Consider the following 16,102-nt stretch of genomic DNA (forward strand, 5'->3'; position numbering starts at 1 on the left):
AACAGATCTCACCTTTGGAACCATCATTGTATTTTGAGCTGCTGAGTTGGCTGTGTTTTCAGGAACGTCTCTAGGATGGCTCCTAAATAGTGGATGATGCTGGGATTAGCTTCAAATGGAGGAAAGAAAATCAACTCAAAACAAACTCATACTCTTTCTCTTTTTTAACCAGTAAAGAGAAGCCTAGAGTCTGAGGAGTTGGACTTTTCCAAAGCTGTGGAGTGTTAAAAGACTGGTAGAAAGCGAACTGCCAGTCCTGTTTGTTTTCACCTTTGGGGCAGATGGACCTGGCCAAGAGGCCATGAGTACAGTTACTTAGAAGCTGTGAATTGGACTGAATCTTAGATGGCTAGAGGATGGCTCAGTAAGGCACAGTTGCCCTGGACACCCTGGCTTCTGCCTATCTTTCTACCTGCCCTTTTGTCCGTCTGTCCTTCTGGCCTTCCATCCTTCTGTCTTTTTATTTCTTCCCTCTATGACCATCCTTCCACTCTGCAGCTACTTCTGAGACCCAGCTACACTGTACCTACTTAAGTTAGTCAACCCACAGCTTCTCATAAAATGAGGGAAGTGTGCCTATTTTCTCAGCTAAAAATAGTGAACCTTTTAATAAAAACATCAAGGAAGAAAAGGTACTGCGTGCTAACAAGGATAAAGCTCTTTTTAACTAAGTTTTCCCACTTGTTTGTCATTGAGGTTCAGACCTATTAAAGATTGTCAGCCAATACGCAGAGCAGTGAAAAAACTCAAGTGGCTGGTTTTCACAGCCTGTCTTGAGCATCTCGTCTTTACGATCTTGGTTTTAGTCCTTGGCTTAGTGGAGAGAATCATCTTCATAAGTAACATCATCTTTTTTCCCCCCAGACTATTGGGAAGAAGTTACCTCCAACTACAGCAACTCAAGAGTCGTCAAAAACAGAAATGGACAGCAGGGCAAAGAGTAAGTTTCCTTCTTTATATCCATTTTACATTCGAAAGCAATTAAGGGTTTTCTAATCATTGAGATGCTTTTGGACAAATCCATCCATAATCTTGATAAACCAAAACCAAACCTGTTGCCGTTGAGTCTATTCCAACTCATAGTGACCCTATAGGACAGAGTAGAACTGCCCCATAGGGTTTCCAAGGAGTGACTGATGGATTCAAACTGCTGACTTTTCGGTTAGCAGCCGAGCTCTTAACCACTAGCTTTTTCAAACACATAAAAGCACACAGAAAAGTTTTTAGTTAGAACCCTACCAGTAAGACCAGCACAAGTTAGATTCAGAGCCCCCTCAACCTTTTTTTTCCTTTGTGGAACATGGTTCTTTCCTGCCATGTATGTTGTTGTTGTTAGGTGCCATCGAGTCAGTTCTGACTCATAACACCCTGTGTACAACAGAACGAAACACTGCTCAGTCCTGCACCATATTCACAATCGCTGTTATACTTGAGCCCATTGTTGCAGCCACTGTGTCAGTCTATCCCATGGAGGATCTTCCTCTTTTTCGCTGACCTTCTGCTTTACCAAGTGTGATGTCCTTCTCCAGGGACTGATCCCTCCTGATAACATGTCCTAAGTATATAAGACATAATTTTGCTACCCTTGCTTTTAAGGAGCATTCTGGCTCTACTTCTTCCAAGACAGAATTGTTCATTTGTCTGGCAGCCCGTGGTATATTCAGTATTCTTCACCAACATCATAATTTAAATGCATCAATTTTTCTTCAGTCTTCCTTATTCATTGTCCAGCTTTCACATGCATACAAAGCCACTGAAAATACCATGGCCTTGGTCAGGTGCACCTTAGTCCTCAAGGTGACATCTTTGCTTTTTAACACTTAAACGAGGTCTTTTGCAGCAGATTTGCCCAATGCAATGTGTTATTTCATTTCTTAACTGCTGCTTCCATGGTTGTTCATTGTGGATCAACCCGTGTATAGAGCTAGTTTATCCATATAGACTACTTTGCATAGTTCAAGGAGCAGCAGAATTCTAGAGTGGTAGCTAAAGCAATTTAGACTTTATAGGCCTTCAGGTCAGAGAGGCCTTGTACATCTTTTAGCCTAACCACTCAGCCAACCCTACTGACTCAACTTCCCCAAGCATCCTCAACACATGTCTGCGTCACTGTCTCCAGAGATGAGGAAGTCCTTGCCCGTGAGATTACCAAGGCAACTCTTGGGATGACTCAAACTTTTTATAAATTTCTTTCTTCTATTGAGGTCCTGGTGGCACAGTGGCTAGGAGCTACAGTTGCTAACCAAAAGGTTGGCAGTTCTAATCCACCAGCCTCTCCTTGGAAACCCTGTGGGGCGGTTCTACTCTGTCCTATAGGGTCACTATGAATCAGAATTGACTTGATGGCAGTGCGTTTTTTAATTGAGCCAAATATCCTCTTCCTGTAATTTTTACCCGTGGATTCTGTTCTCTGGGTTAATATTGGCCCATTTTTCTCATAACAGCCTTTTAAATATTTGAGGCCAGTTGCCTCCCTAAAACCTTCTCAAAGTTTAGTTTTCCCAGTTCTACAGTTGCCAGAGAAAATACAGGATACCCAGTTAAATTTTCGTTTCAGAAAAACAATGAATAATTTTTTGGTATAAGTATGACCCATGTAATAATTTGTTGTTTATCTGAAATTCAAATTTAACTGGGTGCCCTGTATTTGTATTTGCTGAATCTGGCAGCCCTACAATTGCTTTAATCATTCTTCCAATGACTGGGTCACTCTGCATATACTTCAGGACGTCTGTTCCTAGAACAAATACTTCAAGTTTCTTTTAGCAGTTTTATTTTATTTTCTTCAGCTTCAGATTTCCATATGAGGATAATGTGGACAGACTGCCAGTCTAGCTTGGAAAGCCAGAGAACAGGGAAAGATATCTAATACATGTAGAATTATGGTCAGTATAAGGGCAAGGATAGACTTGTTCAATTAACCGTGGAATAATACACCAGGAGCTCCTTTTGTACTGCAAAATAGGTAGTTTTAAAAGCAGACGAGAGGGAGTTCTGCCGCAGGCATATGAAAATGACTTTATGTGACTTGCCAGGCTAAAAATGGTGGTTCAGGTGGCTTAGATAAATTCATGGATGGTCAATGCAGCGGCTGGAGCTCTGTCTTAATGGTTAAGGTTACGATGAGGTCTGTGTGCATTCCATCTGTTAATGGTACATTCAGACTAAACGAATCATTTATTTTGTAAGGATCAGCACAAAGCTGGTTCCTATGAGGCAGAGGTTAAAGATGTCCCATATATCCAACTTTTCCAAGCTGCTGTACTGCTCCATCATCTCTAACATCAGCTACTCCCTCCCTCCCTGCAGCGCTCTCCCTCCTGTCTTTGGGTTCCCTAATTCGATGCGATGTCTCACAGAACTCACGAACTGGATAAAGGAAACGGCTCATGTGGTTGTGGAGGCTGGCAAGCCACAAATTCGTGGGTCAGACATAGGCTTCTCCCTGGCCCTCAGGCTCTGCCCAAAGACACTCAGCTTTCTCGCTCTGTGGGCTGGGAAGCCCACTCTGCCGCCTCCTTCTGGTCTCTCCTTCCGTGGTGGTGGTGGACTCTCCTTTCTGTTGTGGAACTGGCTCTCTTTCAAGGCAAAACCGACCAGTCCCCTTGGTGGGCCTCAATTATCTTTTTTGCACAGCCTTGCCCAGTCACCTGGGTGGGAGTTACAAGACTGTGGCAAGAAAGGCCATACTAAGTAATTCACCATACTGCACAGACTCAGAATAATAGGCAGGAATCCCACTAATCTAATGCTCTAGTCTCGTGGTTCTAAAGCTTGAGTGTGTATCAGGATCACTTGGAGGGCTTGTTTAAAAAATACAGATTTCTGGGCCCCATATCTAGAGCTTCTGAGTCAGTAGGTCTGGAGGGGAACCTGAAAATTTGCTTTTCTAACAAGTTCCCTGGGGCTGCTGCTGGTCTCAGAATCAGACTTTGAGAACCATTGTTCTGAACTTACAAGTGTTCTTAAGGAGAAACCAGACCTGCGTTTTCATGTGGATCATATGGTTATCATGCTAAACCTACATTTAGGCACCAGAATCTTCAAGATTCTTGAAGAGTCCTAAAAATGTATGTGTGTGCTTGTTTTTAAGAATTAAAAGTTAAACCGCTTCTGAAAACATTTCTCTCATTGGACAGTAGCATTTCTTTGCCTTCTTCCATTCAAATGCTCATTCTGTAGTTGTGGTTGTTAACAACTTTATAAATGATCAACGTTGTTAAGAAGTTGCATGGACTGCTGGAGTGGGGAGTAGACAGGAAAAGGAGAAAGCATATCAACCCTCAAAGATAATTAGAATGTGGTCCCTAAGACATGCTGCCTTTGTGACACGTGTGACAACCATTGGCCTTTATCAACTTGATTCTTGATTTTCAGGAATAATTGTCTGAGAAGCAGAGAAAATTTTTGTTATGTATGGGAGTTTCAATAGAAGTGAAATAGAAATTCTCTGTAGGCTGGTCAACTCTATCCAGGGTAAATAGGCACTTGGGTCATTGTGAGTTGCTGTTGCGGGGAGCTGAGCAGGATGGGGCCTGAGTGTGGCTTCTAGCACGCGGCACAGAACAGGACAGGCAGCAGGGGAGGGATAAGTAACCAATCCTTCGGGCTCAGGAACTGACTTTAGGATAAGAGCATGTCCTGCCGGCAGGAAACTCGAGTCTTTTTGCAAGGATTGGGTGGTGGGTAGGGTAGGAGGGTTAGCTGCGTTTTAAAACAACCCTCTCCAAGAGAAATATTATGCCAGGCATGTATGTAATTTAAAATGTTCTATTAAGCCAAATTAAAAAGGAAAAACAGGTGAGAGTACTTTTAATAATATATCTTATTTAACTCAGTATATCTAAAATAAGGAGCCCTGGTGTTACAGTGGTTAAGAGCTTGGCCGCTAACCAAAAGGTCAGCAGTTTGAATCTACCAGCCACTCCTTGGAAACCCTATGGGGTAGTCCTTCTCTGTCCTATAGGGTCACTATGAGTCGGAATCGACTTAACACAATAACGATATCCAAAATATTATCATTTCAACATGTGATCAATATAAAACAACTATTAAATGTTGACACAGTGGTTAAGAGTTTGGCTGCAAACTAAAATGTTGGCAGTTTGAATCTACGAGCCGCTCCTTGAAAACCCTGTGGAGCGGTTATGCTCTGTCCTATAGAGTCGCTGTGGATCAGAATCAACTCGAAGGCAATTGGTTTTTTAATTAAATGAGATATTTTTCTTTCTTTCTTTTAATAACACGTCTCATTTTGGATTAGCCCCATTTCAAGCGCTCAGGAACCATGGGTGCCAAGTAGCTACCATATTGGGCAGTGTAGATTTAGAGTAATTCTGGGATCTAATGTGGATTCCCTGGGCCTGGAAATTAACATGTTTCCAAATGCTCAGCTCCCTTAAGCATGTGGGATAATTCTGGCTCTAACCCCAACCTTGTTCAGCCCTACATGTATCCATTAACTACATCTATGCACCTGACTCTCTATAAGCATCATAGTTGGGCGCAGGGCTAATGGGGAGTGTGGTTTTACAAAAGCTGGGTAGTATGTTTTGGCCTGAGATCAGAAGCATGGGTTCTAGAACAAGTTTTGTTATTAGCTAGCCATGTAACCTTGGGCAAATAGTTTCGTTTCTCTGACTTTCTTCCTCATTGCCTGTGAAGTCAGAGGGTTGTACTGGAGATAACCCCTGAGATTTCTCCCGGTAGCTTCATCCTCTAATTTAATTCTAAAAGCTTTAACATTCAGAATGAAAGGTTTCTGTACTCAAAGAATTGAGCAGCTGGATGGGAGAGGCAAAGGGAAGATGGATACAATTAGGTAGGAACAGGAGGCAGTGTCGTTGGGTATAGACGTCATTGACTGTAGACGTCATTGAGTATAGATGTCATTGGGTTTGGATGTAAATACGCATGTAAATGGGTAGCAGGCCCCAAAGGAGAGTTATCACTGTATATAATAATTGTCAGAAATGCCTGGAAGAGTGTTTATTAATACACATACTTCATGGACCCGAGGGCAAGAATTTCTGAGTTTAATCCTACCTTACTTACTCTTTCTATAAAGAGCAAAGTCTGGAGTCATTGCTCTTCCATGATTTCCATAAAACACCACAGTCCACTAAGAAGCCCCTTCCATCTGGAACATGTCGCTGCTTCGGGATTTTGACACAACACTGGGTTCAGGTGGAAGGAAACAGTGCTGACCAGCTAGAGCAGCTGCGTTCCTTCTTCCTTCTCGTTGGAAGACAACCTGGGACAAAGTCGGCCCAGCAATACAGAGGAGGGAAGCTCCTCCCTGCTCAGCTGTCTCCTTAGCATGCTCAAATGCAAGCTCACGGCAGGATAAAGAGTTCTGGCTAATCAAAATGTGTGGAAGTGAGTTAGTATTTTCTGAGTGAAAGTGAAATGCAACTGATCAGGATTTATTTAAACAACATTATCCACCCCCCCAAAAAAGAAAGCCGTTATGATACTGAAATTCATCTGAAACACACACCAGGGAACAGATTGCTATAATTTTCATAACAAGAGGAAAATTGTCTAAAGATTCATAATGAAGTGCCCTGAGGTTCCTCCAGCTCACCACATCTGGAGTTTCCCTCTTTTTATTGCAATTGATGCAGATTTGTGGCCTCGGCAGGATAGAAAACTAGCCCGAAGAAAAGGCTGTTTAACATCTTTCTGAACAAATAGTTTAGACTTATAGATTCAGAAGTTAAGCAGGTGGATTGGGGGAAAAAAACATCCTTGACGGAATTTGTACGAGGGCATACCAGGCTTCCGAATGCATCGTGACTGTGGCGTAAGGCTAAGCTTTCCGTGCCTCACCTCACCTCACTGCATAATGGGCCCGAGGACCACCTGTGTGATCAGTTTGTCCATTGACTTGCTTCTTGAGGATTGTCCTCTATAATAGTGACACATGGTGCTTTGTTGTTATAGTTAGATCACTTTTCCCTTATACGGGGGAGGCTTCATCTTCTCTATATCCCCGCCAATACAGTCTAGAAAAGTACCATGGACACATAATAAATGGTGGTTGAATAAGTAGATAATTGTAAATGATTTATGATTTATTGGGCTCTATATTTTTTTTTATATTGCAGAGGGTAGAAGTGGTGGTTCAGTGGTAGAATTTTTGCCTCCCATGAGGGAGACCTGGGCTCAATTCTCAGCCAACACACCTCATGCACAGCCATGTCCCTGTCAGCGGAGGCTTCCATGTTGCTGTGATGCTGAACAGGTTTCAGTGGAGCTCCCAGACTAAGACAGACTGGGAAGAAAGGTCTAGCGATCTTCCTTGACAATCAGCCAGTGAAAACCCTATGGATTACAACAGTCTGATCCACAATGTTTCATGGGGATGACATAGAACCGGACAACATTTTGTGCCATTGTGCACGGGGTTGCCATGAGCCCGGGGGCTGACTCGTCAGCAGCTGACAACAGCAGCTGCATATTGGACAAAGTCTTTTAAAAGCACACATTGGCTGTGGAGCCCCTTTCCCATGCTTACAGTTGACAGGAGGAAAAGGACACATCTGTTCATGTAAGACTTGAGCCTCTTTCAGGTTTCCAAGTGGTTAGCAGTGGTTGCCAACATTCACTTGGGGCTGGACAGACCCTTTATTCTTTCTCACCACTGTCCTTGCCCAGTCAGCCTAAGACCACCAGGGACAAATGTGTCGTCTGACAAAGTCAGGTTTGCTGGCTCCTTGCAGCAAAGGAGACTGCATGCCAGACAACTCGTGGGGTGTCTCACCGAACAGAAGACTGGTCCTGAGTCTTGAGGAAAGTAGGAATTCGGTGACATTTCAATCAAGCAGTGTTTTGATAGGCTCAAAGCAACGCAGGGCTGCGTATCAAGGGGTGAACCTTAGGTCTCGACTGCCAAGCGGCCCCAGATCCTGTTTCTTTGGAAACTACCAAGTTAAGGTATATATGCCACGTTGTATCCAGAAATCTTGCACTACACTTGGCCTCCGCACTTTGGCTGGAAATCGGGGCTGCTTTTCTAGGTCAAAGTGACTTAGTTCCTTCATTCAAGAGTAGGATGTCTCATTCTTACTGATAAAATTTTTAAAAAGCAAAGTGTCCAGCAGTCTACAATTTGAAGACAGACCTCAGTGAGTAAGAAAGCAGTAGCCACTCAAAGAAAGGGGTTATTATGACACCTTACAGCTGCAGCTCGGGAGAAATCCCGTTTCCTGTTCACTGTGCTCACTGGGTCTGTCATCTCAGGCTGATGGAGAGCTGGGCACCTTCCTACCTCCTCAGTCTGTATTAATCTTTACTTTCCCACCACATGTTTAAATAAGAAAAAAAAACAGTCAACTTCCTCTTGTTGGTTTTCCTTAGCCCCATAATATACACCTGGGAACTCTCTTATCATTTTTTTCAGGTGGGGTGTTTTTGCTCATTTATCCTCCCCAAAGCTCTTGCATTCTAGGGCCTGGGATTTGGGGCACATCCAATTTGTTACAGGTTTCCTACCCACCTCTTCAGTGTTTTCCACACCTGATGTGTCCTGAGGCCTCATGCTTGATGTCCCTGGGGTCCCTTTTGTCAAGCACCTTTTGTCAGATGCCCATGACACAGACCTTGCTGTCTGGATTCAGAGTGCAGGCCTTCCCCAGGGGGTGCCCAGCCGCCCATGTTGCTTAAGAACTGGATTTCAAATACAGTCCCCTTGGAGGAGAAAGTTAACTCTTTTGTTGTCCTGGTAGGTTTCCTTTCTTCCAGAGACTCTCAGAGCTTCTCATCTGAGCAGAAGACTGTGCCTTTGAGAACAGCAGCATCCCGGCCTCTGAGCCACAGTGGGGAGTGGAAAGGCTTGGCTTGTCAGGTTTTGATTTCTTCTTTTTAAAAAACATTTCTATTTATAAAGTGAGAAAGTAAATGGTGTCATAATTAATACTTGTGAAATAATTTGAAAGTCAAATTCACAGCAGCAACCAAGACCAAAGGCAGTTGTTGGGATTTGGGATTAAAGCCAGCTTCTTACTAAAGGAAGGCATTGGATTGGAGTGGACGAACAGCGACGTATCCGTTGTGTTTCGTTTCCTTGCCTGAATGGAAGTGTAGGAGGGCTTCTCCATCTTGGCATTGTTGACATCTGGGGCCAGATAATTCTGTGTTGTGGGGACTGTCCTGTATCTGTTGTGGGAAGTTTAGCAGCGTTCCTAGCCTCTGCCCACTGAATGCATGTAGCACCACCCTCTCCAGTTGTGACAACCAAAATCACCCCAGCTGGGAACCACTGGTGTCGACTGTAGTAAGCTCTGTGATGGCACTGCTGATCCCTGCTGCCTGGCACGCAGCAGATACTCAGTTCATAGTTCTTGAATAAATGACGAGCCTTGTATGTATTTCATCCCTCACTGCTAGTCCCCCATACTCAGAATCTGACCCAGAACTCAGTTTCTAGTCTAAATGGATCCCATAGCACACCTACCCCAACACCACTACCACCCAGTTTCCCTTTCCAGGTTCCCACTGTTGTCTTGCTCCTTCCTAGCATTAAACTTTAACTAATACCATTCCCTATACCAGAGCCCTGGTGGCGCAGCGATTAAGAGCTGGGCTACAAACCGAAAGGTCAGCAGTTCAAATCCAACAGCCCCTCCTTGGAAACCCTGTAGAGCAGTTCTCCTCTGTCCTATAGGGTCACTATGAGTCTGAATCGACTCGATGGCAACAGGTTTGGATATTCCCTAGGCCAGCAATTCTCAGAGTGTGGTCCTGGACCAGCGGCAGGCATCAGCATCACCAGGGAACCTGTTAGAGATGCTCTGGATGCTGCTGCTTCTGCAGGCTCAAGGGTGAGAACCACTGACCTAGACGGGTGTTTTCTTACGCTTCCCCGATCTTGAGAATCACCCAGGGTGCTTATTTAGCAGGTGTATTCTTGGTCCCACCTCAGACCTGTTGCTTCAGGTCCCCAGGGAAGGGGCCTGGGAAGGTAGAGAATCAACACATGCCCCACGTAATTTTTATCATCAGGAATGGTTGGGAAACGTTGCTTGAGAACTTAGCAAGTATTTCCTCTCTCCCTACTCCCATTTCTTAGGTCAAAGTCCTAGAACATCTTACAAAGCCTCCAAGAAGGCTCATGAGTCTGGCTGGGGCAGCAGTTTCCCCATTTGAGATACCAATACTTGAAGCTGAACACATGGCTCTCAGCTTCTCATGACTGTTGTCTTGTTGAGAGCTGTTGGTATACGTGCCTTTACTTGATTATAAGCTCCTTGAGAACCAGACCCTAGTCATATTTTACTTAGTCCCTTCTCCCCAGAAAACATGCTAGAAGTCCACAACCTCATATGCAATTCCCAAATACTAAGAACTCTGAAAACTTAAAGGTTTTCTCGCTCATTAGGTGGCAAAACTTGTCCTGAACTGACCTGTGTGTGTTTACAGGCTTTTTCATCCCACTTAGGGAGAGTAGTCATTTATGTGTTGCAGAGATTTTAAAGTATTTGATGATTGGGTGTACCTCCAGACCCCACCTGGGGGCTATTACCCATTATAGGGTATGTGCAATAGATTTCCTTTCTAAAATCTGAAAAGTCCTGCCTCCAGTGGTTCTGGATAAGAGACTGTGAACCAGTCGTATCTCAGATATTTGTCAGTTTAATCAGAAAATTTAGAATTCTGATGTTGGTGAAAATAGACATCACTGAGCTCGATATTTTTTTGTCTAGTGTCCCAAAGGAAAAGAAAGCTTCTAGTTCTAGGCGTGATCTGGTACTTTCCATCCCTGCTGAAAGCCCTGGAAGACTTCTTACCAGAGTCTGACTGTGACATACGGGGTTTTGATCTTTGTGTCATAAAGTCGAGCCCATAGATTTGTCCTGGTTTTACTGCTGTTCTCATGCGTGTGTGTGCATGCTACTTACTGACATGTTTGTTCTGCTATTTGTTTTTAAGCTGAAGATTTTTTTTTTAATTATTCTTTTGGAGGTCTTTTTTTAAGTTTCTAGTTTGTTTGTTTTTTATATGAATGGATTATAAAACCAGCTGAAGGAAGTCATGTGATGTGGGCATGAGAGTTCAATTCCTTGAACAATTTGTTTTTAATCTCATGTAAGATTGAAATAATGTCTTCTTTGGGAGGTGAATCATGACTGGCATTGGTGGATTTAATAAAGCAAGTTTCTTAAAATTCAAAGCCAGCAATTAATTAGTACAGGGCCTGTTGATCTGGGAGGGCTTCAGGACATTGAATTTGCTGATATTGTACGTGACATTGTCTCTACACATTTGAGTCTGTGTGCATGGGTATGTGGCGGGGGGAGGAAGGGCTCTGGGAAGAGGCAGTCACTGTTCTCTTTGAACAGTCATTTCACCAAAGAGGGTATTCAAATAGCCAACAAGCACATGAAAAAAATGCTCAACGTCATTAGCCCTTAGTTGTTGTTAGGTGCCATCGAGTCAGTTCCAACTCACAGTGACACTGTGTACAACTGAACAAAACACTGCCTGGTCCAGTGCCATCCTCGCAGTCATTGCTATGTTTGAGCCCATTGTTGTAGCCACTGTGTCAATCTATCTCATTGAGGGGCTTCCTCTTTTTCACTTGACCCTGTGCTTTACCAAGCATGATGTCCTTTTGCAGGGACTGGTCCCTCCAGATAACACGTCCAAAGTATGTAATATGAAGCATCACCATCCTCGCTTCTAAGGAACATTCTGACTTTACCTCTTCTAAGACAGATTTGTTTGTTCTTCTGGCAGTCCATGGATAGTCAATATTTTTCAACAACACTGTAATTCAAAGACATCAATTCTTCTATGATCTTTCTCATTCATTGTCCGGCTTCCGCATGTATGTGAGGCGATTGAAAATACCATGGCTTGGGTCAGACATACCTTAGCCCTCAAAGTGACATCTTTGCTTTTGAATACTTTGAAGAGGTCTTTTACATCAGATTTGCCCAGTGCAATACATCCTTTAATTTATTGACTGCTGCTTCCATGGGCATTGATTGTGGAACCAAGCAAAATGAAATCCTTGACAACTTCAATCTTTTCGTTGCTAATTGTTCCACTTGTGAGGATTTTTGTTTTCTTTATGTTGAAGTGTAATCCATACTGAAGGGTGTAGTCTTTGATCTTCATCAGTAAGGGCTTCAAGTCCTCTTTGCTTTCAGCAAGCAAAGTTGTGTTATCTGCATATTGCAGGTTGTTAATGAGTCTTTCTCCAATCCTGATGCAGCATTCTTCTTCATAGAGTCCAGCTTCTCAGATTATTTATTCAGCATACAGATTGAATGAGTGTGGTAAAAGGATACAACCATGGTGCATACTGTCTTAGTTACCTAGTGCTACTGTAGCAGAATTACCACAGGTGGATGGCTTTAACAAAGAGAAGTTTATTTCCTCACAGTAAAAAAAACCAAAGAAACCAAACCCGGTGTCGTCGAGTCGATTCTGACTCACAGAGACCCTATAGGACAGAGTAGAGCTGCCCCATAGAGTTTCCAAGAAGCGCCTGGTGTATTCGAACTGCCGACCCTTTGGTTAGCAGCCATAGCACTTAACCACTACGCCACCCAGGGTAGGAAAAGTAGGCTAAAAGTCCAAATTAAGGGCGTCGGTTCCAGGGGAAGCCTTCCTCTCACTGTTGGCTCTGGAGGAAGGTCCTTGTCCTCAATCTTCCCATGGTCGAGGAGCTTCTCAGGTGCCGGGACCCCGTGTCCAAAGGACGTGCTCTGTTCTTGGCGCTGCTATCTTGGTGATGTGAGGTCCCCAACTCTCTGCTTGCTTCCCTTTCCTTTTTATCTCTTGAGAGATAAAAGGTGGTGCACGGCACACCCCAGGGAAACTCCCTTTACATCAGGATCAGGGATGTGACCTGGATAAGGGTGGTGTTACAATCCCACAATAATCCTCTATAACATAAAATTACAATCACAAAATGGAGGACAACCACAGAATACTGGGAATCATGCATGGCCTAACCAAGTTGATATACACATTTTAGGGGTGACATAATTCAATCCATGACACACACCTTTCCTGATTTTGAACCATGTAGTATCCCCTTGTATAAGGTTTTGAGTGGCTAGGTTTTTCAGAAGTAGACCACCAGGTCCTTCTTCCCAGCTTGTCTTAGTCTGGAAGCTCTGCTGAAACCTGTCCACCATTGGTGACTCTGCTGGTATTTGAAATACCAGTGGCATAGCTTCCAGCCATACACAAGCCCCCACAATACGACAAATTGACAAATGAGTGGTAGCATTAGCCATTAGAAAGATGCAAATCAAAACCGTAATGAGATACCACTTTACTCCCACCAGGATGGCTAAGATTTTGAAAAATAAGTAAATAATGGAAAATAGCAAATGTTAGCAAGGAAGTGGAGAAATTGGAACCCTTGTCTGTTGTTGGTGGGAATGCAAAATGGTACAGCCGCTGTGGAAAACAGTGTGGTGGTTCCTCAAAAAGTTAAACATAGAGCTACCATACGACCCAGCAATTCCACTCCTAGGTATGTACCCAAGAGACATGAAAGCAGCAATGTGAACAGACACATGTACACCAATGTTCATTGCACCACTATTCCAAATAGCTTTTTATCAGATTCTTAACGGACTTTAAGAAAGAAAGAAAAGCTTAAGAACCAATTTGGGATTTCAGTCTAATTATGCAAATCTGTTAGTTTTTTTGTTTTTTTAATCCTTCTAAAGAAAAATGGAAACAAAATCATTTCAATCCCTGGGTAAACCATGCCTTTATGTCTTCAGGTGCTTTTGTGTATTTATTCCTATTTGATCTCAGACTAATTAAATCCATCTAATTGATGAGTAGATGGAAAATGCTTGCCTCCAAAAATTAGTTTCCTTCCCTTCCTCTCCACCTTTCCCTGCTATTCGTTTAAAATGTATGATCTTCCCACATCCGAAAATGATTTGGAATTATACTCTTCTTTAATGACATATTAAATGTCTCCTCTTTTGTGAACTCTCTCCTAAGTGTAACCTTGCCTTCTCCTAAAACACAACAGCACTGTACTGTAGTTACTTTACGCTTATTCATGTGTGTCTTTTTTTCCTGCCACTACTCTGCCCTTGCCTTTCTCCAGGCATTAGATTGTCCCTTCCATGCGAACGTGGAGGGGGAAGTTGTCCTTACTTGTGTATCACAGGGCCTGAGAAGTAACTTTCTCATGGTGGTTGGCTCAACAAATGTTTCAGTTGAAATAGGGAACATCTTTGTTCTATATCATAATCTCAGAGTTAATGATTTTTTTTTTTTGCATGTACATTTGTTTTTGAGTGTCTTAAAACCATTCGTGTATCCAAACCAACATAATGTTTTTATTTTCCAGTGCTGCTGAATTAGAGCCCAAATACCTTATAAGTAAAAATAAACTCTTATTTTAAAATATATAATAATAAAGTGTGAGGCTGATGGTTGCCATGTTTGATCAGGAGTCCTGGTTTTGGAGTGCCTGCAACTAGAATCATGAAATGGTAGAGCTGGCAGCAATTAGGTCCAGCCCAGTTTGTCCCTTGGAGCCCCCCAAATTTCCCTGTGATATTTTTGGGGACCTGGGTGGGAGATGGGACAGTTGAACCAGAGGAGCTTTGTTTTTAGTTGTTTTCTGTTGGAGTTCTGAAATATATTTAAATTTGTTTCTTATTTGACAATTTGCTAAAAAGCGTTTGGTTGCTTTAAAGAAATTTTGGAAGTTAACCAAACTTCCGTTATGCCCCTCCTCGTCCAGCCCCGCATTTTACAGACAAGGTTGCTGAGGGCCAGGGCTGCAATGTGATTGCCTAAGATCACATGCTTGAGAGAGCCCAACTGTTCTGTTTAATATGTTTAATATGACTCCTGGCCCAGAACCTTCTCCTAACTTGCTGCCCCTCCAGTATTCCTCCCCATTATAGGTGTCACTTGGGGATTATCAAGAAGTGTGGAGTGGGAGCCCTGTGTCAGGGTCTGGGGATGCAAAGAGGGATAAAACATGATGCAAATACCTCCTTTTATCTAAAATTTCACCTTTTCTGGTGCTTTCCAGATAATTCCTGTCTAGTGCCTCACTCATAGAACAGCATAGCTGGGATGATGGAAGTGTTGTAAAATTGGTTTATGGTGATGGTCACACAACAGTATAAATTTATTAAAATTCATCTAACTGAACACTCAAAGGGGGTGAATTTTATAGTATATAAATTATATTTCGTTAAAGCTGTTTTTTAAAAAAGGGAGGAGGGCACCTGCCTTCCTTGTCCTGTAGGGAAATTGTGAGCCTAAAACAAAATGGCCCTGTGAAGCATTTTAAAGGCATGATATAGTACTTTTCTTGTTAACGTTTTCTCACTATGTTGGTTATAAATCAATTCTACAGTCATGTGTTGACTCCCTACTGTATGCTAAGTCCTGAGGTAGCAGAAGAAGAGTTGGGAATGAAAGAGAATGACAAAGATATATAGAGACTGTTTTTATTTGCTTATTTATTTTTCCAGACTATGGTTAAGTTTTTCAGAGACGGTAACTAGAAGTTTCCCCTTCCTTCGACTGAGTTCTTCATATCAGGATGACTTATTTCTGTTTTGAGTAATGAATACCTGGACCACAAAGTAGTGTTAAGCAATAGTGTTATGAAATCATAACAAGAGGTCCAGAGACAGACCCTCTGAAGTTGCTTAATTCTCCAGACAGCTCAACGGTGTCAGGGCCCAGGTTCTACTTCTCTAAGTTTTTCTTGGTGGTCCTCTCATGGTCGAAATATGACTGTGAGAGCACCAAACATTATACCATCTTCCAACAATGCTAAACACAGAAAGGCCGGAGCAACTGTTTTCCTCAGGCCTCTGTTTTTAGCAGGGAACAAAATCTAACCCCCTTCCCAGCAGATTTCCCTTCACATCTCATTGGCTGAAAGTAGATCACATGCCCACCCCTAAACCAATCACTGACCAACAAGAGTGAGACTAACATTATTTGCTTAGACATATTTTACTCATCCTTGGGGCTGTAGAAGGGGTCTCTATCCTGAAAATCACACCTGAACAGATGTAGATTTTGTGATCTCAGAAGGGGGTGAGTCCTGGATAGTCAACCAACAGTGTCTGCCACACTTAATGGG

General features: G+C 42.9%; 1 protein-coding gene across 5 annotated transcripts in view; it reads left to right on the forward strand.

Annotated features, from left to right (window-relative positions):
* SH3KBP1 (SH3 domain containing kinase binding protein 1) overlaps positions 1 to 16,102 on the forward strand; it is a 382,888-nt gene that overhangs the window by 259,313 nt on the left and 107,473 nt on the right. For all 5 annotated transcript variants that reach the window (XM_049872882.1, XM_049872883.1, XM_049872879.1 and 2 more), the window contains one exon: positions 865 to 940. In XM_049872882.1, the coding sequence (XP_049728839.1) occupies positions 865 to 940 (76 nt within the window). The remainder of the gene's footprint in view (positions 1 to 864; positions 941 to 16,102) is intronic.

Source organism: Elephas maximus, chromosome X, assembly GCF_024166365.1.
Source record: "Elephas maximus indicus isolate mEleMax1 chromosome X, mEleMax1 primary haplotype, whole genome shotgun sequence".
Taxonomy (NCBI): domain Eukaryota; kingdom Metazoa; phylum Chordata; class Mammalia; order Proboscidea; family Elephantidae; genus Elephas; species Elephas maximus.